The following is a 26,923-nucleotide window of genomic DNA, read 5'->3' as shown; positions in this document are numbered from 1 at the left end:
TATGCACATACCAAAATTGTGTGTAGATGTTACTTGGAAGATACATTCTTGCTCATGAGAGTTCTTTTTTCTTGTATTTGTCAGACGTTAATGAGTGTGAACTGAAGAACAGCAACTGTTCTCACCTCTGCATCAACCACAGAGGCGGCTACAAATGTGCCTGTCCTGAAACACACCGGATATCCCCAAATAACCAAAAAAAACTGTCAGCCTGTAGACAAACACACTAGCTCCTCACACTGACTGATTTATCTTTTTTTGTATATTAATTTAACTATCTTTTGCATTTAATACAAATTGTTTTGTATTTATGCACCCACTGTTATGTACATATAAGCTTTAATGATGATGATGACGAGGTATTTCTAATGATAAAGTTCAGCTTTGTCATTGCTCTTGACTCTTACCTTGTCCATTCTTCTTGATGCAATGGCACCACCTTGCGGTCACACTGAACACTTTCTGAGACACTTCGTGTGTGTGTGTGTGTGTGTGTGTGCGCGCGCGCGCGTGCGCAGGGCTGTCAAATGATTAATTGTGATTAGTTGCATCCTGAATAAGTTTTTGTTCACATAATGTCTCTGTATGTACTGTGTATATTTATTATGTTTATTTTAACATTGACAATGGGATTATTTGGCTGTTATTTAGCTTGCATGTTAGCAGATGACACTGCAGGTCGTGTCACTTGCACAGCAATATATTAGCCAGTCACTATATCTACATTCACACATTCTGTGTTTGAGGGCCAACTTTCTGCAAAAAGTTTTGAGCCTGATTGAGATCCTGAGCACTGAAGCCGTGAGTCCTGTGACGGTATGATATCTGCTTGGAGTTTCCCAAACCCCTAATGCCCAACATGATGCCGATACAAGTGATAAACTGAAATTAGGATCTCATTGACAAAGGTGAACATCTCATTTATACTAATTACATAATACTGCATGTAGAAATAGCTATACTAGGAATACAAAAACTAGATCTGTATATGATCTGAGACTACTGCCACTCTAAATCATTTGATTTGGTCAATATAAATAAATTTGTTAGAATTCTGTGTGATTTTAACATTTTTAAAACCAGTTTATTATCTGTAGGTAAACCAAGGCAGAAAGGTGACAAAGGTCCTGGGATCTCGGCCAGTAAAAAGAAGGCAATAGTTAAGCAGGACTTTGTACCTATGTTTTTGCCGAGGTTTTTGTGATACATCTGTTTTGCCTCTCTTTTGAACTATTTAGTCAAAGTGATTCCTTTTGTCTTTTCTGATTGTAACTCACTTTCAAGAATTGTCCCTAAACTAACATATTTAATTTAATCACACAGTTGGTTAATCCTGCAAGGAATTCACACAGAAAAACAAGTCTTGATCCAATTTATTCCATACGGTGAAGGGGAGAGACTCAAAGAGAGTCAAGTTACGCAAGACGTTGACGACTCATTGCCAGAATGCATCTCTCTTCGAGTACACACTGTGAGCATCTAGAGCTAAAGATGAAATTGGTTGCATTTGTGGGGTGCTTCATGCTCACCTTTGCAGCTGTGGGAGGGACGATACAGCCTAGAGAACCTGGTTGGACTGGTTCACTTTTAGTGGTGCCAATGGATGGGAGTCACTGGACTGGTGTGAAAGTTGTAGCGGAGGAGATGGGCCGCAGGGGACACAAAGTGATGGTGGTCATTCCAGAGGTCAGTGTACTGCTAGGACCTGGCAAACACTACACTACTAGAACATTTCCGGTTCCGTATGGAAAGCAACAACTGGACGAACTCCAAGCTCGGAATGCAGAAGTAATGGAGAGTAAGCAGCTGCCTTTGTTGGAGAAGATCAGCACCAAAATTAGTAACATGAGGAAATTTGTGGACTTCCAAAGAGCCACAGCTGAGAGTCTCCTATTGAACCAAGATCTGGTAGACTTCCTGAGGAAGCAGAAGTTTGATGCCGTACTCACCAGCCCAGCTGTACCAACTGGTGCCATCCTGGCTTATAACCTCTCTTTACCTGCTGTGTATATGTTGCGAGGCTTACCTTGCGGATTAGACTCAACAGCCACAGCCTGTCCGAACCCTCCCTCTTACATCCCAAGGTTCTTTACAAATAACTCCGACCGCATGTCTTTTCGTCAACGTGTGCTGAACTTTCTAGTGAGCATCGTAGAGCCGTTCCTATGCAGACTGATATATTGGTCTACTGAGGGTGTAGCATCCCGTTTCCTGCAGAGAGATGTAAGTGTGGCAGAGATCTTGCGCAGTGGAGCCCTGTGGCTGCTGCGGTATGATTTTAGCCTGGAGTTTCCTAAACCCTTGATGCCCAACATGGTTCTAATCGGGGGGATTAACTGTGCCATAAATAACCCTCTTACTAAGGTGAGTGCAAACCGTTTCAATGGATGCTTACACGCAAGACAAAAAAATATTTGCTTCCTCTGTATGTTTGCTACATCTGGTCTAGAAGTGGGTTTCAAAGCTTAAGATGGTCCTAAGCAACTAGCTCCTGCTCAGGACCTAAACCAGCTTATGACTAACTAAGGACCAGCTTAAACCAGCTCAAACCAGATGCCATGCTTCAAAGCATACTAAACCAGCATAAGTTCCAAAGGTGGTCTTTGCACTTAGCATTCCTTTTGCCTGTGAAGCTTCTGATTGCTTATGCTTTATAAGAGATGAGTAATATCTTGTAGAGTCTAAGAAATTAAATGATAAAACTGCTGCATCATGATATGTGGTGTTTTTGTATTGCTGAACATAGTTCAAGTATTAACAATGCTTCGCACTGCCAATAAATGATAATTCAGTTTATGCTGGCAATGTTGTAATCATTAGCCTGCAAAATCGGTTTGCAACCAGAAAACTCAATGTGTAAAACAATTTTAAAAAGTTTCCCATTTTTGTTGTACAAAGATTTTTTTTTTTCTTGTGCTTGCTTTTTAATGGATTTTGTTGTGTAAAAAATACCATAAATAAGTTTTAGAATGAAGTCCCTCCCACATTCTCGTTGATATGGTTGTAATGTAGATAGTTAGACGAACAGAATCACAGAGGTAAAGCTTCATCGTTGTCAGTCTTTTTGAAGTCTTTGGCTAGAAAGATGCACTGCAGAGTAACTTTATGTCTAGTGATCAGTATAGTCTGTTCTGTAGCTCTGGAGCAGGGTAGGAGCAGTTGGACTGGGAAGCTGTTAGTGGTGCCCATGGATGGAAGTCACTGGACAGGGGTGAAGGCTGTGGCAGAAGAGATGGGACGTAGAGGACACACCGTGATTGTGGTGATTCCAGAGATCAGCATGCGCTTGGGTCCAGGCAAACATTACATCACAAAGACGTTTCCAGGCACATATGGGCAAGATTTAATCAACCAAATGATTGTGGAACATATTCATGAGTCAGGGCAGTCCCTACTGAAGAGTGTGACTTCAATGGTGGCCCATTTGAGAAAGATTATTAACTATGTGACCTCTACAACTGAAAGCTTGTTCAAGAACCAGGAGCTTATAGATTTTCTGAGAGAGCAAAACTTTGATGCAGTTTTAACTGATCCAGCCTTACCAGTGGGAGCCATACTGGCGTATAATCTATCCGTACCTGCCGTGTACATGTTGAGGGGAATACTGTGTGAAGCTGCAGCCACAGGCAGTCCAGACCCTGCTTCATACATCCCACGTTTCTTTACACAATACTCAGACCACATGTCTTTTAGTCAGCGTGTACTGAACGTTTTTGTCAGCATGCTTGAACCACTGATATGTAAATTTGGATACTGGCCCTTTGAGGAATTGGCATCCAACTTCCTTCAGAGAGATGTGAGCCTGATTGAGATCCTGAGCACTGGAGCTGTCTGGTTGATGCGGTATGATTTCAGTCTGGAGTTCCCCAAACCCCTGATGCCCAACATGAAGCTCATAGGAGGAATTAACTGTGCAATTAGGAACCCACTGAAAAAGGTTAGCATCATCTTTATACTCACTACATGATACTCAAGGCACAGAGTATCAAGTATATCCACAACAAAACTATGTTACATGACTCAAAACAGATTGAAAAGGTGATGAAAAGATCTCACCTTAGTAATTCATTGTCAGGGACTTTCTGATGTTTATCTACATATTGGCTAATTTTTTCATCTTCATCTTAGTTAAAGTGCTTACTTTTTTTCTCCTAATAGTTATTCATATTTGAGAATAGTCACAAAAAAGTGTTAAAAGCAGAGAAGGAGAGTGACCCAATTGCAAAAGGCATAAAATGTGTAGGCCTACTTTTTTTTTTGACAGATTAAGGTCTAAATGTTAACTTTAAACTGTTTATTTTAAACTTACCTAGCTGAACACACAACAATGTTTGAACAGATCAGCAACCAAGATAGCAAAGTAGGCCATGTCTGTGTTGTAAAAAATATTTCAGTGACAAAGCACATTTTAATAGTAGACTATGGGTTAAATCAAGATTGCCCTTCACCCACAATAGCTGATAAGTAAAGTTAGGACTATGTAATGATTTGCAGCAGTTATATACTGTATTACTATATTTAATCTCTGGCTTTGCAGGGCCAAATGCATATATGCACATACATACAGCAGACTAGAGCTGCATGATTGTTAGGTGCTCTTTTGGTAAAACAGGCTTTTCTTTGTTTGACCCCTTCACTAATACTCAGTTTGCTTTGTTTGTTAATTATTCTTTGTAGTACAACACAGCACACCAAGTGGTCTTCTGGTGATTACCATTTTTCCTCACAAATATATTTTCTTTATTTGAGAATGTTTTTGTTTCATAAAATTACGACAGGTGTCACTGTTCTCTCTTATTTGCAGTCTCAGTCCTAAAAAGATAAACAGCAGTTCAGTTGTTTGTGTAGTATTCCCACAACATGGCTGGGTGGGGGATGATTATAAAAATCAGATTCTTCCTTTTGTCATTTGTGCAGATATTAAGTGTTTAAAATATTACACCAGTACATGGATAAGGTAAAAAATAAATAAATACTGTTTCATTCCTGCAAAGTTTTATAGAAAGCAAGTACCAACAACTGGAACTACAACTGACTGATAGAAAAGTGGTGGTGGATCCCCCAACTCAGGAATCTCCTAATATAATAATAATTAGTACTGGAAGTATTTGAGGATTTAAGAACTATTTAAGAGCTGTTTGGGGAAAAAAACCCTGATTATTGGTAGTTTAAATAAAACCAGCCTAAGGATTAACAGTAAGAAATAAGAGACCGTGAGAGAACTATACCACAGTGAATCTCACTCCTATTGTTTTTCTCACAACAAATATACAGGTCATTTCCCTTTATTGGCAAAGTATGCTATGTGGGTATCAATGTTGGGTATGCAATAAACAAAGCATGTGGGGGATTATTGTTGATCAGGTTATCTCTTGAACTGGGGAGATGGGAAGGAAAGGAGTGGCGAGCTTCTCACGCAAGCTGGGTTTGAGGAGAGGGGGGAGGTGCTGGTGGGAGTTGCTTTTTGCCGACCTGACAACAGTTACAATTCTTCCTTATACTCTTGAGTTTATACAGCTGGTTGTAAATTAATCTTTGACTGCTCGTTCTTTACTTAAAAACCGTGTCAGATGCTAAATACTAAATCCATGGCTATCCCTGCCAAGAAACTGTGGTGTATTTGCACATGTACAACCTAGGACTTCTGCTTTTAATTTAGTATTTAAGTGTTTAAAGATCTCAGTCTCACAAATTTGTAAAACACTACTTCTGTTTTTTTATGCGTGTAATTTATGACTGTAATGAGTAGAGTTTTTCTTGTAAAAATGTGTACTTCATATGGAGTGTTGTGTAACATTGTGCTTTCAGGAAATGTTTTTCTCGTGATCTTCAAACCAAAACACGGATAACTGTCGTGCTCTCTTGTTCTTCCGTTCACTCTCTTGTTTCTCAGTCACGCATGGGACAGTGTAAACACAGCCCCTTTTCCTGGAGGAGGAGTTTTCTCCTCTCCTTTTCTTTCAGTGCTTGTGTCTGGTCTTAGGCAGACCCAGTTATGCTGAAGGAAGGCTTGCTGTGGGGGCTGGGTCCAGGGTTGCTGCTGCTCTGGCTGGGTGCCTGGCTGAGGCCTGCACAGGGTGGCCGGGTGCTGGTCATGCCTGTTGAAGGCAGCCACTGGCTCAGCATGAAGGTGTTGGCGACAGGACTGGCCCAGAGAGGCCATAACATCCTGGTCCTGGTGCCCGAGACAAACATCTTGATCCAGAGTTCAGAGCTCTTTCGCACCGAGACCTTCCCAGTGAAGATCTCCAAGGAGGAGCTGTCCACCAGCTTGAAAGGGTTTCAGGAGGGGGTGTTCAAGCGTAGCCCTGCACTGATGGACATCGTCATCCAAGTGGAGCGGCTGCTGAACTTCACAGGAACGCAGGTGGAAGGATGCGAGTCTCTGCTTTACAACGAACCTTTGATGCAGAAGCTGAAAGAGGAGAACTTTGACATGGTGCTCACTGACCCTTTTCTGCCCTGTGGACCTATTATCGCTACTGCGCTTGGTCTCCCCGCGGTCTACTTCCTTCGTGGCATACCTTGTGGCCTTGACATGTTGGCTTCACAGTGTCCTTCTCCTCCATCTTATGTACCTCGATTTCAGTCTGGCAGCACTGACAAAATGACCTTTGTAGAGCGCATTCAAAATTTCGTCATGAGTGGTGTAGAGCTGGTGCTGTGTCGAATAATGTATGCCAGTTTTGATGAACTTGCTTCAAGATACCTAGATGCGGATGTGACATACCAGGAGATCATCAGCCGCGGAGCTATCTGGTTGCTTAGATATGATTTTACATTTGAGTACCCCAGGCCTCTCATGCCAAATATGGTCCTCATCGGGGGCATCAACTGTCGGAAGAGTGCAGAACTTTCTGCAGTAAGTCACCAGAGATGCCTTTTGGATTTGGTCAGATAAGCGAACCGCAAAATACTGAGCTTTTTAATGTTTTTGCCTTTTATAAATGTATTGTTAATCAAAGTTTCAGTAGTGAGTGACTAGTCCTAGGATGTGATTTCCTAAGGATGAAATGTTACATCTGTGGCTGGTTTTTTAAAGGTTAGGTTGGGGTCATTGTCGGAAATATGAGCTCCATTTTTTTGCTTTGACATTGGTGCTTTGTCTTAACATGCATTATATTTACATACAAACATAACCCGTGGTAATATGACTCCTTTCTCTAGGGCACTGGTAACCTAAGGCAACACAGCGTGTTCACTGTATTCTTTGGCACGCAACCTCTTCCATTGCTTTCCCTCTGTGTTGTTTTTCTTATCAGCCACCCTTCCTTCCGTGAGGAACCGTTTTTGAGCTTCGAAAACCCCAGACACTATGTAATTGTGTCATGTGTGCAAAGCAAAAGTTTGGAGTCTTGCTGTTGAAGCTGTGTGAATACATAATTCAAACATATCTGCTTTTTCTGTGCTACATACCTAGTTTATAGGGGTGTAACGGTACACAAAAATGACAGTTCTATACGTACATCAGTTTTGTTTTTTAATTAAACAGTGGTTTACTAAACAAATTGCTCTTTCTTCAGATAAATTCAGTTATAATTCAAATTTTCTTAGGGATAAAAATCTACCTCAGCTTATAAAAGGGAGCCCTTTTACAAAAGATTACTAACAACGGAGCCCAAACTTAAATTCAATTACTATTTATATTTAAATGTAATAATCAACACTCAACTTAAAAAATGTATGCAAACCTGTAAATTGCACATAATGCAGTTTTTAAATTAACTTCTAAATTATAAAATGTCTATTGTTGAAATGTATTAATTTACTCAGTGGCTGTCATAACTTTTTATAACAGATTTATTTTAACATACAATAAATAATTAAGATTTAACTAACAGGTGAAGTAAAATATAATGAGTATAATTTTTCTGGAAATGCTGTCTCTATAAAATTAATTTCTCTGGAGAACTAACAGCTGCATGTGGACACTAGTAGTACATGTGTAGTACAAAACGTTATTAAAATAATGTTTTTGGAACGTTCTTAGAATAACGTTCTCGGAACGTCTTTAGGACGTTATTTGTACTTGAACGTTCTCATAATGTTGAGAGAAAACATTTTTAGAACAACATTCTTAGAACGTTATTGTAATGTTATTAATATAATTTCTAAATTAATAATTAATTGCTAAATGTTATAATGGTGTTATCATAAAACATTCTGACAACAGTATTCATGTCCTTATAATTGCAGGCTACTTTATGAACGTTATCATAATGTTGGGAGAAACATCTTTAGAAAAAAAATCTTATAGGCTATATAAAATGAATAGAAATAGAATAGAATATGATAGAAAAATAAAATGTATTTAAATATGAAACTACAACCTCGAGTAGGTGGTGGCAAATCACCTGAATGAGTCATAATAATATATTATATTATATTATAAAAATGTCAGTGAAATGAAATGTCATACACTGTAAAACAGTGACATTTGCTAAATGAAATGAGTTCATTTAATTAACTCAAAAAATTCAAGTTATTTCAACTCAATATATTTGTGATGTGAACTCAAAAGCTAATTAGGTTAAGCAGAACTGAATCTAAATACGTTACTATAAATTAATTTAATATACCATGCTGTCTATGATTATTATGTCTAAATGGCTGACCACAAAATATTTAAAAGAAAAAATGAGCTTAATTCATGATTTCTAACATTGTTTTTCAAGAAGTCAAGCTTGGTTTTTATGCTTTTTATAGCTATTAAACCATAACTAATTAAATAACTAAACGATAATATAATAAATACACAAATCTGTTTCATATTAAGCATAGATTAATCCTTTTAAAGAAATTAATTGTACTCCAGACAAAATATTATCCGGGTGTTTTTCAAAAACCGCGCGCATTTTTCAGTCGGTCACGTGCGCTCATCCCAGGACGACTCGCGACTCAGTCACGGAAAATAACAGGTAAGCATTTTAAAAATAACTTATTTATTCATATTTAAAGCACTTTTTAACGTTTTGTGTTTTATTCTCAACTTTATCCGAAGATTAACCAGCTCAACTATCATAATGCTTGTAAAGTTTGCTAGCAAAGAAGCAAGGAGCTAGCCGCCATTACATCAAAGTTATCAACGGCAAGTGTTAAATACGCGGTGTTATACACAACAGTTTGTCAATGATAAATTAATATTTTTTTTGTGTTTCCTCACATCACAGACAAACGTGTCCCTTGAATAGTATTTTTAAACTGGAGAGGCCATCTTCATCTCTAACCGTCACTCGCGCCACAGATCTCAACCAAGGTAAAGCAAAGTATTACAATACGTTTAAACTTTTTTTAATCATTATTTATTTTCCGCTTTCTCAGTTTCAGCTTACTTTAGCATATCCATGTGATGCTGAATACTAAATCTGCCGAGCGGTGAACAAAGGGGCTGAGAAGCGTTTATAATTGCTGTTTTGTTAACCCTAGTAAACATTTTACACTGTTATTTGCTCTTCACGTTGTCTTATTTATAAACTCATACTAACAAATTGTTGTCATGCTTTTTAAATCAATCTTTTCAGAGCAAAGGCGACGAGAGGTGGTGGTCATTGGATGCAGGACGGCTGCAATACTTATATGAGCCTAAAATGAAGTAAGCACAATTCACATTAAACTAAATTAATGGGCTTTAGTGTTGTACAAGATGTTATACATAGTTCTTCAGTTTTAATTTTTTGATGAATTGCTATTAATGCAGATGTAGTGATGACCAGCTGCACAAATGTTAAGTCTTCTGAAGCAATACTATACTTTTGTTTTGTGAATATTAGATTAAGATGTAAACCTAAAGATTGATCAAATCATGAATACACAACACAGATTTAAAAAAAAAAACATCCCACAAGAATGGCATCTTGACATCTAAGGACCAGTCATGTAGTGTGTCACCAATTTGAGTGAAAAACACCTTAATTTTCAGTTTGTCTATCATTCTGTCAAAGTCTTTTGGTATTTTGTTTTGCTTCAGAAAAATACCACTGAAGTCTTTTAAGTTCTGATTATAGTTATATGCTTAACTAAATGGAAAACAATATTTTATATTTCTACTTGCACCTATCCTAAAGTTGATTTGGTTTTTTATACAGATGTCAGGTAATTGCGAATGCTAAGTTTGTAGTGGTTAAAAGTTGTCTTATTATGATTCATAAAAATAAGCTGTCCATAAATGTTGCTTAATTGTGAGTTAAATTTCAGTAATTTTGTGTTCTGTCTTCAGGAACAATAATGGCATCAGCCATTCAAGCTATGATCCTGACAGATCTACTACTATCTGAAAAGAAGACTCGGCAGATTTTTTCAAGACACACAAGGTAGGACACATGTCAGGACAACTTTACTTTTACTTGGCAACATTTTAGCTGAGATCATCAGAAATTACTGAATAGTTGGAACATTTGAGTTGTTTTAAATGGATAGTCCACTAAAAAAAATAAATTCTGTCATGGTTTACTCACCCTCATGTTGTTCCAAATTAATTTGGAATGAATTTCATTCATCTTCAGACAAATATTTTAATTTATATTTGTGATATTCTTTCATCATTATTGTCTTTGGATGTCTAGACAGTCTTTATTTTCAAGCTTGAATTTTGTTTTAGTTTAGGCTTGGACACATAATAAAAAACCCTCAGCTCAAGCTTCTCAGTTAATTTGTCAATCACGATTCCTCGATTTCGAAAAAATAAAATTGTGGCAAAATATTAAATTCGAATTAATCAATAAAATCTGAAAAATCGCCCAGCACTACTATTAAGCATTGCTTACATAATAAATAATAGTTTAGCAAACTAATGTTACATTGCAAATATGAAAACATTTGCATTTGCTCTCAATGAGAGATTGTAATTTATAATAAATGCCATTATAATTTGTAATTTTGTAAATAACTTTGTATTGTAGTTTTATAGCTACTTATACTTTGTTATTTATCTTGTTTCTGAATGCAGGTAAAATTTAAAGGATTAACTAACAACTAGTGTAACTTGTTTTTTCCCTCTCAATGCCATTTTGACAATGCAATTTTTTTATCCATGCAGCATTCTTTTATTCTTTTTTTTTATATATATATAAAAACATTACAAATTATTCTTTAAGAATTTTCACAATTAACACATCAGTTAAATTGTTACTGTCAGTTAATGGGTCAATGTTAGCATCCCTACCCAGAAACACCTACTATAATTAATCTATTAATCTTACCTGTTTTATCTGAGTTTCTTTCCCTGCCTGAGATCATGTGACAGTTTATCAGCTAATAACATGTAACAAGGCCACTTTTGCCATTTAATAACTTTATTGATAACTTCTAAATGTTAACTATATTTGAAGGGATTTTTCCTGTTTCAAATAGGTATAAAATGGAAATTGCAGTTGACTTAACTACCATATTATGATGTATTTCCAGTAGTGTGCATGTGTATACCTATCAAGATGAATAAATTAGGTCAATTTATGTTGACCTAAATTTTTTTTATAAATAATGTGATGAAAATGTATTATTTGAATGTTTTTCATAATCTAATGATGCTTCAGAAGACGTTTTTCTTAATGCTGCTATGAAAGTAGCTTGTCAATGAAGTAGCATATGCCAAGTCAAATGAATTTGGCAACTACAGCATTTTGATACAGCATTTATCTTATTTTCTAAGTTTTCATTTTCAGGTGTACTCCTTTACAGTGTATTCTTGAAACATCCTATTGTATAACTTTTGTGAACTACCTTTGATTCTTGAGTAATGTAATATTTGTAGAACTCACAGCACACATTCTAATATTTTTTTTGGCATAGCCACACTAATTATTTCATAGGCATTTTGTAATAACAGTTTGTAACATCAGCCAATCTGTTTACTTTACAGATGGAGTGTGGAGAGACAGGACATGGACCACAGTGCTAGTTTTTCAGCGCCCACACCCCACACACAAATTCATAGAAGTTCTCAATGATTAAATGTTAATATGATACTTTATATTTAGCTGTGAGGTTATAGTTCATTGTCATAAATACTAAACTACATTTTTTTTTTTTTTTTACATGATACATGGAATTTTCACCAGTCTGTTCAATATGTTAATGAGAGTTTTGAAAGTGATTATCTTTAATAATTCATATACCTGTTGAAATGCACATGTAATTATATACTTGCTTGTATCCAGAAGGTTGTGTTAATAAAAATGATGTTGAAAGAGAATATTGCAGCACTGCTAATCTTAAAATAACATTTTATTAAACTAAACATTGTTATGTTACAAATAAATGTTTTTAGGATGTATTTTTAGTAAAATGTAGGTGGAAAGAACTTTGTAGGAACATTATGCCAACCATAAAATAAAGTTCTAGGAACGTTAAGCAAACTGGACATTTTCACATTTTTGGAACATTCCAATTAACGTTCCCACAACCAAAACAGAACGTTAGAAACACGTTCTCAGAACATAAATTTGTTAGCTGGGACGTGAACCGAATCGAAAGACGTATTGAAAATTTGGTACGAATAGGTGAAACGTTACACCCCTAACTAGTTTACAATGTTGAGCTATACATGCCACAAGGTCATTATTAAATTTTGGCTTCTTATTCTTTGGCTTGTCTGTCTTTTGCAGGACGTGGATGAATTTGTCAAGGGCTCTGGAGAGCATGGTATTGTGGTGTTCAGTCTGGGTTCTCTGGTCTCCTCCATGCCAAAAGAGAAAGCTGCCATCTTCTTCAAGGCTTTCAGTATGATTCCACAGAGGGTACGAAAGATTTTAAGTTGGAACGGCATACATTTTAGAAACTACATACTGGCAGGAAATCAAGTTATTCTGGTGCAATTTAAGTTGTCAAACAAGGTGTAAAATAATCCTTTGAACCACACACATGTACTAAGCCAAGCGTTCACACCAGGCGCGACTTGCGTGAATAAGTAGTTGGACACTTGAATATTTTAGTTTACTCGCTTCATTCGCGCGTGAAATTCACTTCACAACAGACGCGAATTCGCATCAGGGAGGGGCTTCTGCCAGACGGCTCCAGTCTCGTTGCGAAATGGCTGACATATAAATAACTATTTTTTTACTATACTATTGTGAGTGTATTTGCAATAGGATATAACAGCTCCGGGTGTCCACATACAACGACGATTATTTTGTCCTCCATTGTTGTCTCGGATTTCTCGCTACGTCGTAATCACGTCACTACTAGAACAAGCTCCTGATTGGTTAACGCAGTGCGAATATCTGCCAAAGTTCCGATTTTTCAACTTGGGCGATTCGTGCGAATCGCGCCGCAGGATGTCTATTCGTGTCTTTGCATTGACTTAACATGTAAATCACTCGCGCTTAACGCTTCATTTGCGTCTGGTGTGAACGCACCATTAGAGCTATATTTTCTGTGCAAACATTGTGGTGCGTGACCTGAAACCATTCTGTTCAGCATCCCAGATGTTCAGTTTCTCAGTCAAGGAGTGTAGGGTTTAGAAGTCCACATTACCCACTTGTTTTCCCAGCACGTTAAAGTGTAAAACTAAGTGGAGGCTGCACGCAGAGCTTTAGCTATAGCTGGGGAGGAAGTCCAGGAACATCTTGTTCTCATTAAAGTTATTACATGTGCTGAAAAGGGGGTTTGGCACTCCACAGAAATTACTAGAGTGGTTCTGTTAGACCGAGATGGAGTCTTGTGTCAACAAGAGTTGACTGTGACTTTTTAAAGTTCCTTATATTGCAATGAATCATGTAGTAATTTTTTAGCAACTCTTAAGTGTATGAGTAATCCATAAGCCTACTAATATGTAGCCTCAACAAAAATAAATTTAGGATTTCACATATAGAAGTGTCTACTTCAATAGAAATTATTCCACAAAAAGGGTACTAAAGTAATGGTCTAAACTGGTAACCTGGTTCCATTGTACAACTTGCCTTCAGGAGGCTGATAGCTTCAGGAGGACTGCCAATAGGTTGATTGGGCTGTAGTTTGTTTTGGGGAAAAAAAAAAAAAACTGTCTGAACTGTCACTTTTTTCTAGGTTCTCTGGCGGTATACAGGCGAGATTCCTGATAATGTCCCAGAAAATGTCAAACTGATGAAGTGGCTTCCACAGAATGACTTGCTTGGTGAGTTTCTCTGGTCTGTTTTTACGTTATTACAACATGTATCACCCACCCAGGTGTTGGTTATTTTTTTTAGCTATGTAGGTGTATATGACTTTCTTCTTTCAGATGAATACAATCAGTGTTATATTAAAAATGTCCTCGTTCTTCCAAGCTTTATAATGGCACTGAATGGGTGTTGATATTCAGCAGTCCAATAAAGTGCATCCATCCATCATAAAAAGTGCAAAGGAAAACTAATCTCCTCTTGGCTTTTATTGAAAAATGAATGCTTTTTATCCTCTGACAATTTTTCTTTACAAATCCAAGTTTTGTATGTTTAATTTGTGACTGGTGTTTTGTTTTGCTCTCTCCTCTGTGTTTCCATGTTTATTACTTCTCACCGGAGCTTATTCTATTCCTACGTCCTATGTCATCTGCTGGACGCCACTTTCTTGTGAATGTGTGTACAACAGTTAGTGGAAGCTATAGAGATTACGGTCGAGAAGGGTTTAAATGTGGAGTTTATTTATTTTTTACAAAAATGCATCTTTTCACTTATTCACCCCCAGAATAAAGGCCTTTTTATGATGGATGGACGCACTTTATTGAACTTATATTGGACTACTGAAAATCAACACCCATGTACTGCCATTATAAAGCTTGAGAAGCCAGGACATTTTTTAATATAACACCGATTGTATTTGTCTGAAAGAAGAAAGTCCTACACCTAGGATACCTTGAATGAATCATGGGTTAATTTTCATTTTTGGGTGAACTATCCCTTTAAAGAACTTTCCTCATACCATACAATATTTAATTGGCTAATTTAATGCTTTGTGTCTGGAAGGTTAAAATTGTTCATGCAGCCAAAAAAATAAGGTTCTGATTTTATTAATCGATAGGAAAGTAACGATCTAAATAAAATAAAGACCATAAATGTCAATCAAAAACATTTTCAATACACAAATATCAACGAATATCATGGAAAGAGTTTTATTTGACTATTTACAAGGTATTTGCAGAATTCTTAAAAATCTATGTAAATTATTTCTTATACCTTTTAACTTATTTAAAACTGTCTAAGGCCTTAAAAACTCTTCAGTTTAGTTGTATCAAATTTAAGGACTCGTGGGAGCAATGTTCCCTCTATTTTTTTTTCTTGCTGAGCAAAACTTTACTCTATTGGGCAGACATTTCGGGCACCTGAGCAAAAACATTCTTTATACCAGAGCTGTACAACACACAAAAAAAGTGTGTAACTTTTAACTTTAATGAGCTATTTATATTTGATTTGACCCTTGATGTAAATAAATGATGTACATTTTAGGTTACCTGAGAAAACATTTTTACTGTACAATACACTGCAGTTCAAAAGTGCTCATCAATGCTGTATCTATTTGATAAAAACATACTGAATATTATTTCACAAAATAATATTGTGAAATATTATAGCAGTTTAAAATAAATGTTTTCTATTTTAATATACTTTAAATGTTATTAAGTAATTAAATATGTAATTAATTCCTGTGAAGCAAAGCAGTATTTTCAGAGTCACATGATCCTTTAGATATAATTCTAATACACTGATTTTTAATCAGTGTTGGAAACAGTTGCACTCCTTTTTTATTTTATTTATTTATTTTTATACTGTATTTTTTGGGACCTGTGATATTAAAAAAAAAAAGTTAAAAAGAACAGTGTTTAGTCAAAATAGAGATTTTGTTACAATATAAACTATTCAAAAGTTTGGGGTCAGAATTTTTTTTTTTAAGATACTTTAAAAATGTTTAAAGAAAGTTAAATAAACTTTATTCAGCAAGGATGTGTTAAATGGATCAAATTGATAGTAAAGACTTCTATTGTTAGAAAATATTTCTATTTTGAATAAGTGCTGTTCTTTTAAACTTTTTATTAATCAAAGAAAAAAGTTACACAGGTTCCAAAAAAATATGAAGCAGCACAACAGTTTCAACACTGATAATAAATCAGAATATTAGAATGATTTCTGAAGGATCATGGGACACTGAAGACTGGAGAAATGATGCTGAAAATTCAGCTTTGATCACAGGAATAAATACTATTTTAAAGTATAGGTATTAAAATAGGAAACCAATATTAGAAATTGCAATAACATTTCACTATATAACAGTTTTTTCTGTATTTTTTAAATGAATACAGCCTTGATGAGCAAGAAACTCAAAGTCAAAGACTCAAAAACAAGGTCAATTATTTATCAGGTTTATAATATAGGCCTAACATAATATATTATCAAAACAAACTATTTAAACTGATAGAATATAATACAAACTGAAGCAAAACTTAAGCTGAGATCTGTAATTTAAATATATAAAAAGTGAACATATGAATTCTTCTATAGTTGTCTAAACATCGTTATGAAGTACAGTTTGTACAATACACTTGTGTGTGACTGTATGTCTCAGAGTTTTGTTACCGTTCTTTACCCATCCTCTGCTATTTCCAGCACTTAATCAAGCCACTCTTCTTTAATACATGAGGACGTTTTATTTCACGTCATTGCGTTTGCGTTGGCTCTCATGTTGAGCGCACCGCAACCATTGAAGTATTCAGTTTCTACAGCGACTCATTTGGTGCACATCGTTCTCTTTTTCTGAAAACGGTTCTAACTCTGTCGTGACATCAGCTCTATAGCGGTTTGCCCAAACATTGCTATTCTTTCCCTTTTACTGCGGCATTCAATCAAATGGCTTCCCAACTCATTTTTGTTTGCGCAAGGCGCATTATTTCTTCTGCGCGGGTGCACGCTCAGCTTAGAGGGAACATTGCGTGGGAGCCCTGTATTTTAAGGTAGCCCGTCGGGCAGGGCAGTGATACATTTTGGTAGCCCGACTGGAAAACGCAATAGCCCCGGGACGTCGGGCTAGCGATTTTGCGAGCCCTGAAAGGATAGGATTCATTTGCAGCTAAGCAAATACTTAAGTTAGAAAAAATTAGGGATTTCTGTTTGTCTTACCAGAAGTAAATTTATTATTGTGAAATCCAGGGATGCACTTGGCTTATCCCTTAGGCAGCAAGTTAAGGATCAGCCAACCACAAATTCCAGCAACAACATGAATCATTAAACCAAGGGGGGTTGTTGTTGTGGATGGTCTTTAAAACAGGTCTATTCATTTATACTGTTATCAGCACATGTTGAAGTATATTCGTCTCTTGTCTCTTGAGAATATGCAGTGTTAGAAAACTCCATCACTTTTTTTCTTAACTTTCACTTTCTCTATGACGGAAGTTAAGACGTTCACCGGCATAACTATTGTGCAAAGTTTGCACGTTGCTTTTGTGATATCCATTGGCTCGCCTTCATGGTTTAAAACAGAAATATTTCCAGCATTGCGACATAACTGCAACCCCCCATGCATATGTATCTTATACGCAGGGATATATGAAAGGAATCAAATCGGTATGCCGCGCTGTCTGAAACGCATCTCTATGCTTGTGCTGTACTGGCACACACCCGAAGCGCGCACAAGCATAGAGACGTGTTTCAGACAGCGCGGCATACCGATTTGATCAACTGCGATACGTTTAAGCCCTAATAGCCTATATAACAGATCAGAGCAATCTTTTATTTACTAATTTAACATGAAATCGTCAAATTGCTACTCGATATCAATCGCATACAATGAAAATACAGAATAATTCGAAAAATCATTTAAACACAATAAATAACAGAGTGTCATATCTATACACATTTTCCCCAGAACGTTCTCGCGACCCGGTAGGAATTCTTGGGTCGCGACCCGGTGGTTGGGGACCTCTGCTCTAAGGTGTCAGAATATCTATAGATGTTCAAGCATAGGTGCCGATTTATGTTTCTGACAGTGGGTGCCCATCCTCATTGGGGAATTCATCAAATATTTTGCTCATATTTTGACTTTGAAACATACTGTCATATAAAACTTAATGTGATTGCCTAAATATGAGCTACTAAACATACATTTTATTAGTAGTGTTTTTATTTAATGTTGAAATCATGGAATCACAGAAGTGTTAAATGAAGGTCAATATAATAAATCAAGACAAGTCTGATTCGACGCTTGCATTTTTCAAGATTACTGGCTGATTTTAGGAAATGAACAAAACTCCATTATCTAGTAGCCACCATAAAGATGCATTTGTGTATATTATTATAGGGACCCCGAAGTGAGATCCTCCAATCAGAGAGGTTCCCAAGTCTCGACTGATTTTTTGATGGAGAATATCTGGGGCCTCATTTATAAAGTGTGCGTACGCTCAGATTTGATCTTCTAATGCGCGCACACTTAAATCCATGCCAACGCTCATATTTGTAAAAATGGTCTTTGACGTGGAAAAGTGCTTAGCGTCACTTCAGGGTCTGAGCAGACATACACACGTTTTCTAGTCAGAGTATTGCAGGTTTTTGGAAAGCTGTTCTTGCAGCTCACTGTTCTAAATTAAAGAATTTGGATGATGACTGGTGATCTTTTATGTTAATGACATTAATTAGGAGTCGTTTGCAAGGCAGAGAGCTAAAACCATTCATTTGCATGCAAGTTGAAGATCATTTGCGATTCATATATTTCACATCTGAAAGAGTATGTGCGTATTTCTGTTCAAAGTATGTGTTGTATGTGCCAGCCACTTAGTCCTGTAAAAAGCAATGTGACTTTAATTGAATCTTGATGTGTATTAAAGGTCACCCCAAAGCAAAAGCCTTTATCACTCATGGTGGGACGCATGGAATCTATGAGGGCATTTGTCATGGTGTGCCCATGGTGATGCTTCCCCTCTTTGGTGACCAGGGTGACAACGTGCACCGCGTGGCTACTCGAGGGGTGGGAGTGGTGCTGAGCATCCATGATATCACTGCAGAAACACTGGTCGATGCTCTCAACACAGTTATTAATGACAGCAGGTGAGAGTTTAATGAGTTTTCCCATTGTCTCTTTCTCTCTCGCTCTACATATATTGTTAATGCATTGGTTTTGCTGTGTTCTGCAGCTATAAGCAAAGAATGGAGAAGCTGTCGGCCATACACAATGACCGTCCCATGCAGCCCCTGGATCTTGCAGTCTACTGGACAGAGTTTGTCATGAGACACAAAGGGGCAGACCACCTGAGACCTGCTGCTCATGACCTAAACTGGCTTCAATACCACAGTCTAGATGTGATTGGCTTCCTGCTTTTTATTGTGCTGATTGTAACTCTAGCAACATTTAAATGCTGTGCGCTTTGCTGGAGACGCTGTTGTAGAAAATCGCAGAAGAGGAAGGAAGACTGATCGTATAGAGATTTAAAAGTGGTGTTGCAAAGCACACATTTTCCGCATCTACCGTTTCATTTCAGGTTTTCAGAAGCAACGTTACGTTCATCACCTGATAACTGAGCCAGTGAAGTCTTTTGTAAAGGGGGAGCACACATTAAGATTTTGAAGCAGTTTCACCTGTAAAGATTTTAAGATAGTTTTACATGCTTTCGTTTTGATATCACTGACCACTGTTCACCTAAAACTGTAGCCACCAGCATTTCTCTTAAATCATTCAAAGCAACCCACTGTAAGCTAAACTTTACTTTACTTTCCCTTTAGTCATTTAGCAGATGCTTTTATCCAAAGCGACTTACAAATAAGAAAAAGTAACAAACTAAAAGTTAACACTCTGTAAACAAACTGCAGGTTCTAGCGCTCATGATCAACAGGATTTCTGGATAATAAAATTCCCCTAATTAACCCAAATCAGGGTAGGAGTGTTTAATATGACAAATGAAAGGTTGTGAAAGCGAAATATAAACTTGTCTAATTTTAATAACCAATGTTTTCTGTATTTTTTTAATACAAGGTCCATTAGCAGTGTTTTTAATTTCCATGCTTTATCGACCTTATGATCAACAAGGCATTCAGCATTTTTATGCGAACCGAATTGCATTTTCCCCTGTAAATTCCCACCTAGATTTTTCTTTAATTTCACTTCTAAATGACCAATTGTTGTTGTGCACTTGTAGCCATGATCTGAAAAAAACATACTCTCTAAACTTGGAAAAAAAATTTAAATTCTAAAATATGAATACAGCAATGCTTTTTTGTTTATTGTAATTGCACTTCTACAAACTAGGAAAGAACGGTAAAGCCTGAAATAAGTTTAATTTCTAAATTGAGCTATATGGGGCTGTGCAAGAAGCGAAAACACCTTATTGTTGGACAAAGTCTCATTCTGCTGTATTTGTTTCACTGTAACTACTTGTATATTCACACATTATAAACAAGGTCAAATTCAAAACCTGGTCTTCCACAAGAAGAAATATATACTGTATTGCAAGTCACTATTACTAACACTTCCTTAAAATGTATTGTTTTAGCGACCCCTGGTGGAGTATGATGGCAGTCAGTCCCATAGACCTCCCATCATGTTAAAATGCCCAACTTTACAGCAGAAAAAAAAGTTGACAGCCTGGTACAAAAAGTGCTTTTGGTCTATACTGGTAATTTTGCCCTTCATGACAACTGTGAGGGGGGTGAATTTTTTCACCGGATGTTTTTTTTTTTAGCAAATGTAGTCAGCTCGCGCCAACTCTACAATATCAGAGCATTTAAAAAAAAATCTGGTAACTAATTGCTAGTGAGGGAGTTTTACCATTCAATAATTCAAATCTTTTCAGTGTATTCACTCAAAAGATTCGTCGTTTTTAATGCTAGTAGGTGGTGAAGGGTGACTCATTAAGCTAGTGATGGAAGGGAAAAAAGACAAGAAAGAGCAAAGTAGATTTATAGCATTTTTATTCATAATACTCACGTTTCTCTACACATCCCATGCTGCCAAGTGTCATGCACTTTAGAGAGGTTTTCATACTGGTCAATGTTTTCATATTCTGTTAATCTAGAAAGCATTTTTAATTAAGTCTCGGAAGGGAGAATAAATTAATTATATGAATATGATAAGTTATTTATTTAAATGACAATTAGATATTGGTCTGCGTTTAAATCATTTAATAACAGTTGTGCTACAGTCTGGTTTGATATTACAATTTGCAAATTCAACATATCTACAAAAAACTGATCCAATCAGTCCAAATTTAATCATCACTTCACATCAACTTTTAAAGCCCTATATACGGTCTGCTTTAGAGAGTGCTCTATCCACTATGTTCACAAAACTCCAGCCTACTGATACAGTACCTAGAACATCAAAACTATCAGACAATAAAATTACTTTTGGTATAATGTGTATATGCATAATTTATGTGTATATATATATATATAGATATATAGAAGAGAAGGTAATTTTAAGTGGATTACTGAACAAGCTGCTCAAATCTCACGTCTTGCATATTAAAAACGCATTCGGTGTACACATTATGTAACTATATATTTAGCACATGTAAATGAATTGTCATGACGAGGATGGGGTCTGGTTCCTCCCAAAGATTCTGCTCTTTACCAAAACAACTCACTGAGTTCATCTTTGCTTTGGAGGATCAAGTCATGTTTCATTGTAAAGCTGCTCTGAGACAATATGTATTTTACAAATGAACTTCACTTAGCTGGACTAATGACTGAAGGTATTCTTAAATTAATTATCGAGGCACTAACACTTTGTATTAGCTGCCACAGCCAAGATACACAAATAAATATAAATAATATACAAATACATAAAACAATATTTTAACATTATGGGAGTATTCAGCTATGCAAATACACAAAGTAGTTTGTGTTGTGCACACATTAAGTGTTACAAGTAAAGGTTCTTGCGTAGTGTGTGTGAGAGTTGAAGGCGGTACTCATTCTCAGGATTTTGTTGATTGTGACTAAACACATTTCTGTTCACCTCTGCCATGATGTCCAATAAAAGCATCTTTCTGCAAATTAAAAACAAAGTTTTAATTACAAACTTCTATTAACTCTTAATTGCAAAAGCTGAAAACGATTTAGCATATACACTTTTTACAGGTAGTTAAGCGTAAAATGTCAGGTCACAAGCAACAATAAATAAAAGCCAAAATTATCTCAATTTCATATTGCACGAGGGGGTGTGGAGATGTGGTGCTCATGTGCGACATATAGTGGTTGAAAAATTGTATATAGTGGCTTTAACATGCACTAAGAATGAATACAGGTATAGCATTCATTAATCTTAGTTAAATTTCAACATTTATTAATATTTGCATTGACCACTTTTAAATGAAGCACTTTTTATCATAAACCATGACCGTACCTCGGGCATCCCTCCAGAATGGTACAATTTAATGCACGCAGGTAAACCGACTGGTGGCCAGACTCTTCCAGTAGCTTTGCCTCTGCTCTGCACACGCTCCAAAGTACATCTGCCGACACAGGAATAATCCTTGCGTTCGAACGTAGCCTCCTAGAATACTGCCACGCTGGCATATCGGTCTCAAGGTATTCATCATCCATTGAGGGTGTATTTGGGACTTCTGTGGTCTTGTAGATTTGGGTAAAGAAGAGTTTGGGTTTACCACATAGAGAGGGACACTGGGTTGGGCTGAAAAGCTGCCTGAGATCCTCCAGCCTGATGCCAAGGCTGCTAGAGTCCGTAGCCAACAGATGAGTGTCCGTTCCCCTGCTGATGATGCAGCAGACAAAGCGATTGACCCCCTGAAGGATCCTGTTGCGGGTCAGGTCTTCCAAGACCTTCTGGGTTTCCTTTAGACCCAAGAGAGAGTGAAAAATGACCTTGAAACCCAGACACTCGAATGTCCGATTCATCATCTCTGAAAGGACACAACATAGATGTTTAAATGCAGATGTTTTATTGTAGCACATTAAAGAGCTACAAGTTGTGTTCCCTATAAACCATACTTTATCCCAATTTGTAATTAAAGGGAAAAACAAAATGCTATTATGAAAATTATGACTTTCTTTAGAAAATCAGGGGTGGGCAATGGGAGTTTTAAATTTTTTAGTGTAATCATGAAGGGTGTTTCTCAAAAATTATGACATCATTGTGGTTGCAAATAAAGTTTCCCCAAGAACCCAAGGTCAAAACAAACAAAATGTTTGTCATTTAACTCTTAATACACATGCTATGACACTTTCATTTTGATACATTATGACACACACTCACCTCCATCAAAGCCAACACAGTCAATAATCACACACAGACCCCTCTGCTCAGGATTCATTTCATACTGCTCCATCAAAGCCTAGCAGACATACAGACAGTGGGAGGAACGTCTTATAACCTACTCATAAATAAAATAACCATCAGAAAAGATGATAGACTTGATAGCCATGATTACTATTTACAGTATTAAGATGCTAATTTCTTGCCTGTTGATGTTGTATCCCTGTTTCAGGTACTGAAAGCTTCAAATTTTGAAACTCTAGAAAAAGACCAAGTGCAAGTCTTTAATATTATTCATAGTTAGACAAATACATATCCATATCTCAAACACAAAAACTCACCTTGAGAAAAGCAGTGCGTTGGTTTCACTTGTTGAACAGAAGGCTGACGTTGCACAGGGGCAAACTAAAATGAAGGAATAGAGAGAAACATTTTTACAATAATTAGTAAAAAAAACAAATGTACCCATCATGCAATATACTGTATCTATCCATCTATTCAATACAGAAATGTGTTTCCTTAAAATGCATATCTTACCTTAAAGGATTTCTGAACTTTAGGGACTACACATGGTACATTCTGACCTAAAAATGATTTGATTATGCATTATTAATTATATGATTTAAAAATATTTTCCATTCAAGCTTCTTAACTGGTGCCATCAACAAAAGCATCTACAAATGTCAACCATGGGTGCACTAATGTTTAATGTCAGGTTTGTATCACAATTAAAACTTCAGAGCTGCAATCCAATCTATAAATCCGACGTAATCTAACAATAGCCCGCCAACCAGAAATTGTTGCAAAACCTCTTCACTACGATGGGATCGCATGAACTTTGCAAACTTTTGTTTCAGCAACTTCTCGCCTCGAAAACACTATTTTAAACAGTCTGCAAAATTACAAAGTTAAAAACACTCAGCCAGCCAAACTTTGTGACGGTAAGAGTGTTTGTTTTAGCAGGTAAAATCAAGCGCTGCATATTGATGTACGCAATGAAACTGCAGAACAAATTTATACATAATCAAAGGCTCCACCCAGTCTTTGCGTAAAATGCATCTCCTGTGTAATTCCCCTACTGACAAGCAATTCAAGCAACAACCAAAAAAAAAAAAAAAAAAAAAAAAAAAAAAAAAAAAAAAAAAAAAAAAGTGGTCTCAGAAAGACTGACCTCTATTCTTGTAGGCCTGAATCCTTTTGACAAGGTCAGTTCTTTTAATGTTTCTCAAACACTGTTCAAGCAGGTCTAGCTTATCACACGATACTTCATTTAACTTCTCCAACTCCACCACCACATCTAGAAAGCTCTATGAGAAATGAAACAAACATGCACATTACATAAACCCCATCAGAAACAGATACACATATTCTTAAAGTTTAACATGCAATGTCCCCTGTCTTACAGTAGCTCTAGCCAGTCTTTCTTTGGGCAGGGTACTGCTCAGGAGAAATATAAGAGATTGTAAATCCTCATTCCCCAGGTTTTCACTCACATCTGCCATTAGAACCCTGTATAAAAGAGATCGATTCAAAATACACACTTGTGTGTGTGAAAATAACATTCATGGGTATTTCTGCTTGGGGTTTTCTGTGCTCTAATAACCCCAAAACATAAATGACAGACTTTCATTACCATAATTATTAGTTTTACCACATGTTTTTCTCATACAAGGAAATATCATAGACACTGAATTACCTGTAATCTGAGAGGACAGCTCCCTTCTTCAGAATTCCTTCTACCTGTTGTCTGTTGGTACCAAAAACTTTCTTGAGGATATCAAAGCGCTTCATTCGGAACATGAGCTCCATCAGCAGGGCATCACCAGCCTGAGCTTGACCTGCTTGAGCTTGTGCATGTTTGGCAAATGCCAACAAAGCTCCTCTCAAATCTTCCACACAGATGTTGTTGAACAGATCTGTACAAAGGTACAGTAGGGTTTTACACTCCTCTTTTTCAAGAGCTGCAGTCACATTGTTGACCATGTTAGAAAATCCATCCGCCATTTCACTGTATGATCCTGTATAGATGCTCTAGGCTATAGTTTGGGTCATTTTAAAAGGTGGGAGTGTGGAATTTTATTGTGCATTTTAAACATCTATTTGTTTACTTAAAGAGTCTAGTCAGGGAAAAGTGGGAAAAAATGAGCTAGTTCTCTTTTTTTGAGCAATTATTGAATGAAAATTGCATTTATCATGATAGTGAGAAAAATCTACTGTAGCCTCAATCATCACATTCTTGTAGAAATCAATAGCCACTTTGGATTTACACCTGTAAAGGACAAAGCACACACACAACATGAAGTTCTTTCTCACACAATCGGTGTGAACAAATGGAGGACAACTACAAGGGCCAGATATACCTTCAACGTCCTTAAGTTAGAGAGCCAAACGATTTGGTGGTGTTGCCTGCAGACAGGCTTATCTCCTGCTGACACTAAATGAAAAAGGAAGAGAAAAAATGTGGCAGATAAACAAAGATAATACGATTTCATAACCAAACTACGCCTTTGATAGATAGCAAGTACCTGGATATCCTTAAGAAATACAAAAAAAAATTATATTAATATTTCAAAAGCGAAACAAGTCTAAAGAATTCAAGGGGAATTCCGTGAAGGACTCGGTTTGTTAACCTTCCCACGGGATCTGATCACATAACTTGCATCATAGAGAACCCACGCACATTTCTATCGTGCTTTACAGTATGGTTCAGATTTTTTGAACTTTTCAAAGGATCGGGTTCCAAAACAGCTCGAGCGATTCATTTACAGGTTCAACCGATTCCGATTCGCGGAAAAGATCCGTCTCAAAAGAACGATTCGAACAAAAAGACGTAATTTGGTTAAACGACACGTGTCCATTTAACGTTAGTGAAGTGCGTATAGTTAAATGCCAACAATAAAATTAGATATTCGAAATAGATATATTCGAAAAGCACAAACTACGTAGCGATAAATAAACCGATGTAATGCGTCAAATAATAGCCTATAAAACTAGAAACTAGCTGAATGACCTTTGACTGTGCAACTACGTATTTTGTGGAAATGGTGAAAAGCTAATATTATAAACAAACATTAAGTTAAACTATAACAATATTAGTAAAATATACAATTACAACTAATAGAAAGCAAGATATAGCAAGTATTACCGCTGACGCTGTGTGGCTTCATCTCTCCGACGGACGTTAAACAAAAACGAAAGTAAGTGAACGAGTCTCACAAGCCACACCTCAAAGGGGGATTCTCCAGGGTAGGGTCAGATACTCGGGCGTCTAAACAATATTTACTTTTCATTTAATTAGTGGTGATTCTGTTACAGACCGGTTGAATTAAGGAGGGTCAAGGGAGGGACTGCTTGTTGACGCAACAATGACATTTTTAAATAAGGTTCGGTAATTATATATAGCACCATGGCACACCTTTTACAGTTTGTGGGAGCTGCATAAACTTTGAAAGTCTGAAAGGTCTGACTTTTTATTTTTTTTACGGTGGAAAAACTATACCATTGATAGAACAAACGAAATATTCTTTATTATATATGGATGAAAATTAACCCCCCCCCCCCCCCTCCCCAAGTGAACACTTGTGAAAACAAAACAGTTCATGCTGTAAAAACAGTTTGTGCTTTGAAACCATGTTTACAGTTAAACAGGAGACAGTGATATACAATATTTCATGTCATTCAAGTGTTATTTGTGTAACAGTTGTAAGGCTGGGCTAACTGTGAACCCCACCCCAAAACCCCCCAACAGGTCAAGGTCTTATAATATGAGCAGCGAGATGAG

The 26,923-nt window shown here is 36.7% G+C and overlaps 2 protein-coding genes across 5 annotated transcripts; one reads left to right on the top strand and one right to left on the bottom strand.

The window, feature by feature from the left end:
- The first annotated feature begins 1,310 nt into the window (after positions 1–1,310).
- Positions 1,311–21,285, top strand: LOC306856898 (UDP-glucuronosyltransferase-like). 3 transcript variants are annotated; one of them, XM_079396435.1, is made up of 5 exons: positions 1,311–2,364; positions 12,603–12,734; positions 14,002–14,089; positions 18,761–18,980; positions 19,067–20,337. In XM_079396435.1, exons 1-5 carry the CDS (start codon positions 1,447–1,449, stop codon positions 19,344–19,346), a joined length of 1,638 nt encoding a protein of 545 aa, XP_079252561.1. In that variant the 5' UTR covers positions 1,311–1,446; the 3' UTR covers positions 19,347–20,337. The 3 variants fall into 3 exon arrangements, with proteins under 3 accessions (XP_079252561.1, XP_079252563.1, XP_079252562.1); XM_079396437.1 differs by lacking the exon at positions 1,311–2,364 and adding an exon at positions 3,032–3,937; XM_079396436.1 differs by lacking the exon at positions 1,311–2,364 and adding an exon at positions 5,814–6,862 and having other exon boundaries at positions 19,067–21,285.
- LOC306856899 (CASP8 and FADD-like apoptosis regulator) lies at positions 20,822–26,362 on the bottom strand. Of its 2 annotated transcripts, none has more exons than XM_079396439.1 (11): positions 26,288–26,362; positions 25,503–25,576; positions 24,839–25,058; positions 24,546–24,651; positions 24,314–24,449; positions 23,680–23,726; positions 23,484–23,547; positions 23,349–23,401; positions 23,143–23,221; positions 22,273–22,789; positions 20,822–21,916 (listed from the first exon to the last, which is right to left on the bottom strand). In XM_079396439.1, the coding sequence occupies exons 3-11, from the start codon at positions 24,949–24,951 to the stop codon at positions 21,790–21,792; spliced, it is 1,242 nt and encodes a 413-aa protein (XP_079252565.1). In that variant the 5' UTR covers positions 24,952–25,058; positions 25,503–25,576; positions 26,288–26,362; the 3' UTR covers positions 20,822–21,789. The 2 variants fall into 2 exon arrangements, with proteins under 2 accessions (XP_079252565.1, XP_079252564.1); XM_079396438.1 differs by having other exon boundaries at positions 24,839–25,411; positions 26,288–26,346.
- Between the last annotated feature and the right edge of the window lie 561 nt (positions 26,363–26,923).

Source organism: Barbus barbus, assembly GCF_936440315.1.
Source record: "Barbus barbus genome assembly, chromosome: 37".
Taxonomy (NCBI): domain Eukaryota; kingdom Metazoa; phylum Chordata; class Actinopteri; order Cypriniformes; family Cyprinidae; genus Barbus; species Barbus barbus.
Note: the sequence above shows the minus strand (reverse complement) of the source record. Positions and strands in the feature narration are given on the sequence as shown.

What these genes read in the sequence shown, in the direction of transcription:
- LOC306856899 (XM_079396438.1), bottom strand. Translation starts at nt 25,146, where the DNA reads ATGGCGGATGGATTTTCTAACATGGTCAACAATGTGACTGCAGCTCTT. An exon ending in TCAGGCCTACAAGAATAGAG is followed by an intron (nt 23,727 to 24,313) that starts GTCAGTCTTTCT and finishes AATCATTTTTAG; the next exon opens with GTCAGAATGTACCATGTGTA. An exon ending in AACGCACTGCTTTTCTCAAG is followed by an intron (nt 23,402 to 23,483) that starts GTGAGTTTTTGT and finishes GTCTTTTTCTAG; the next exon opens with AGTTTCAAAATTTGAAGCTT.
- LOC306856898 (XM_079396435.1), top strand. Translation starts at nt 1,447, where the DNA reads ATGCATCTCTCTTCGAGTACACACTGTGAGCATCTAGAGCTAAAGATG. An exon ending in TCAGTATGATTCCACAGAGG is followed by an intron (nt 12,735 to 14,001) that starts GTACGAAAGATT and finishes ACTTTTTTCTAG; the next exon opens with GTTCTCTGGCGGTATACAGG. An exon ending in TCCACAGAATGACTTGCTTG is followed by an intron (nt 14,090 to 18,760) that starts GTGAGTTTCTCT and finishes TGTGTATTAAAG; the next exon opens with GTCACCCCAAAGCAAAAGCC.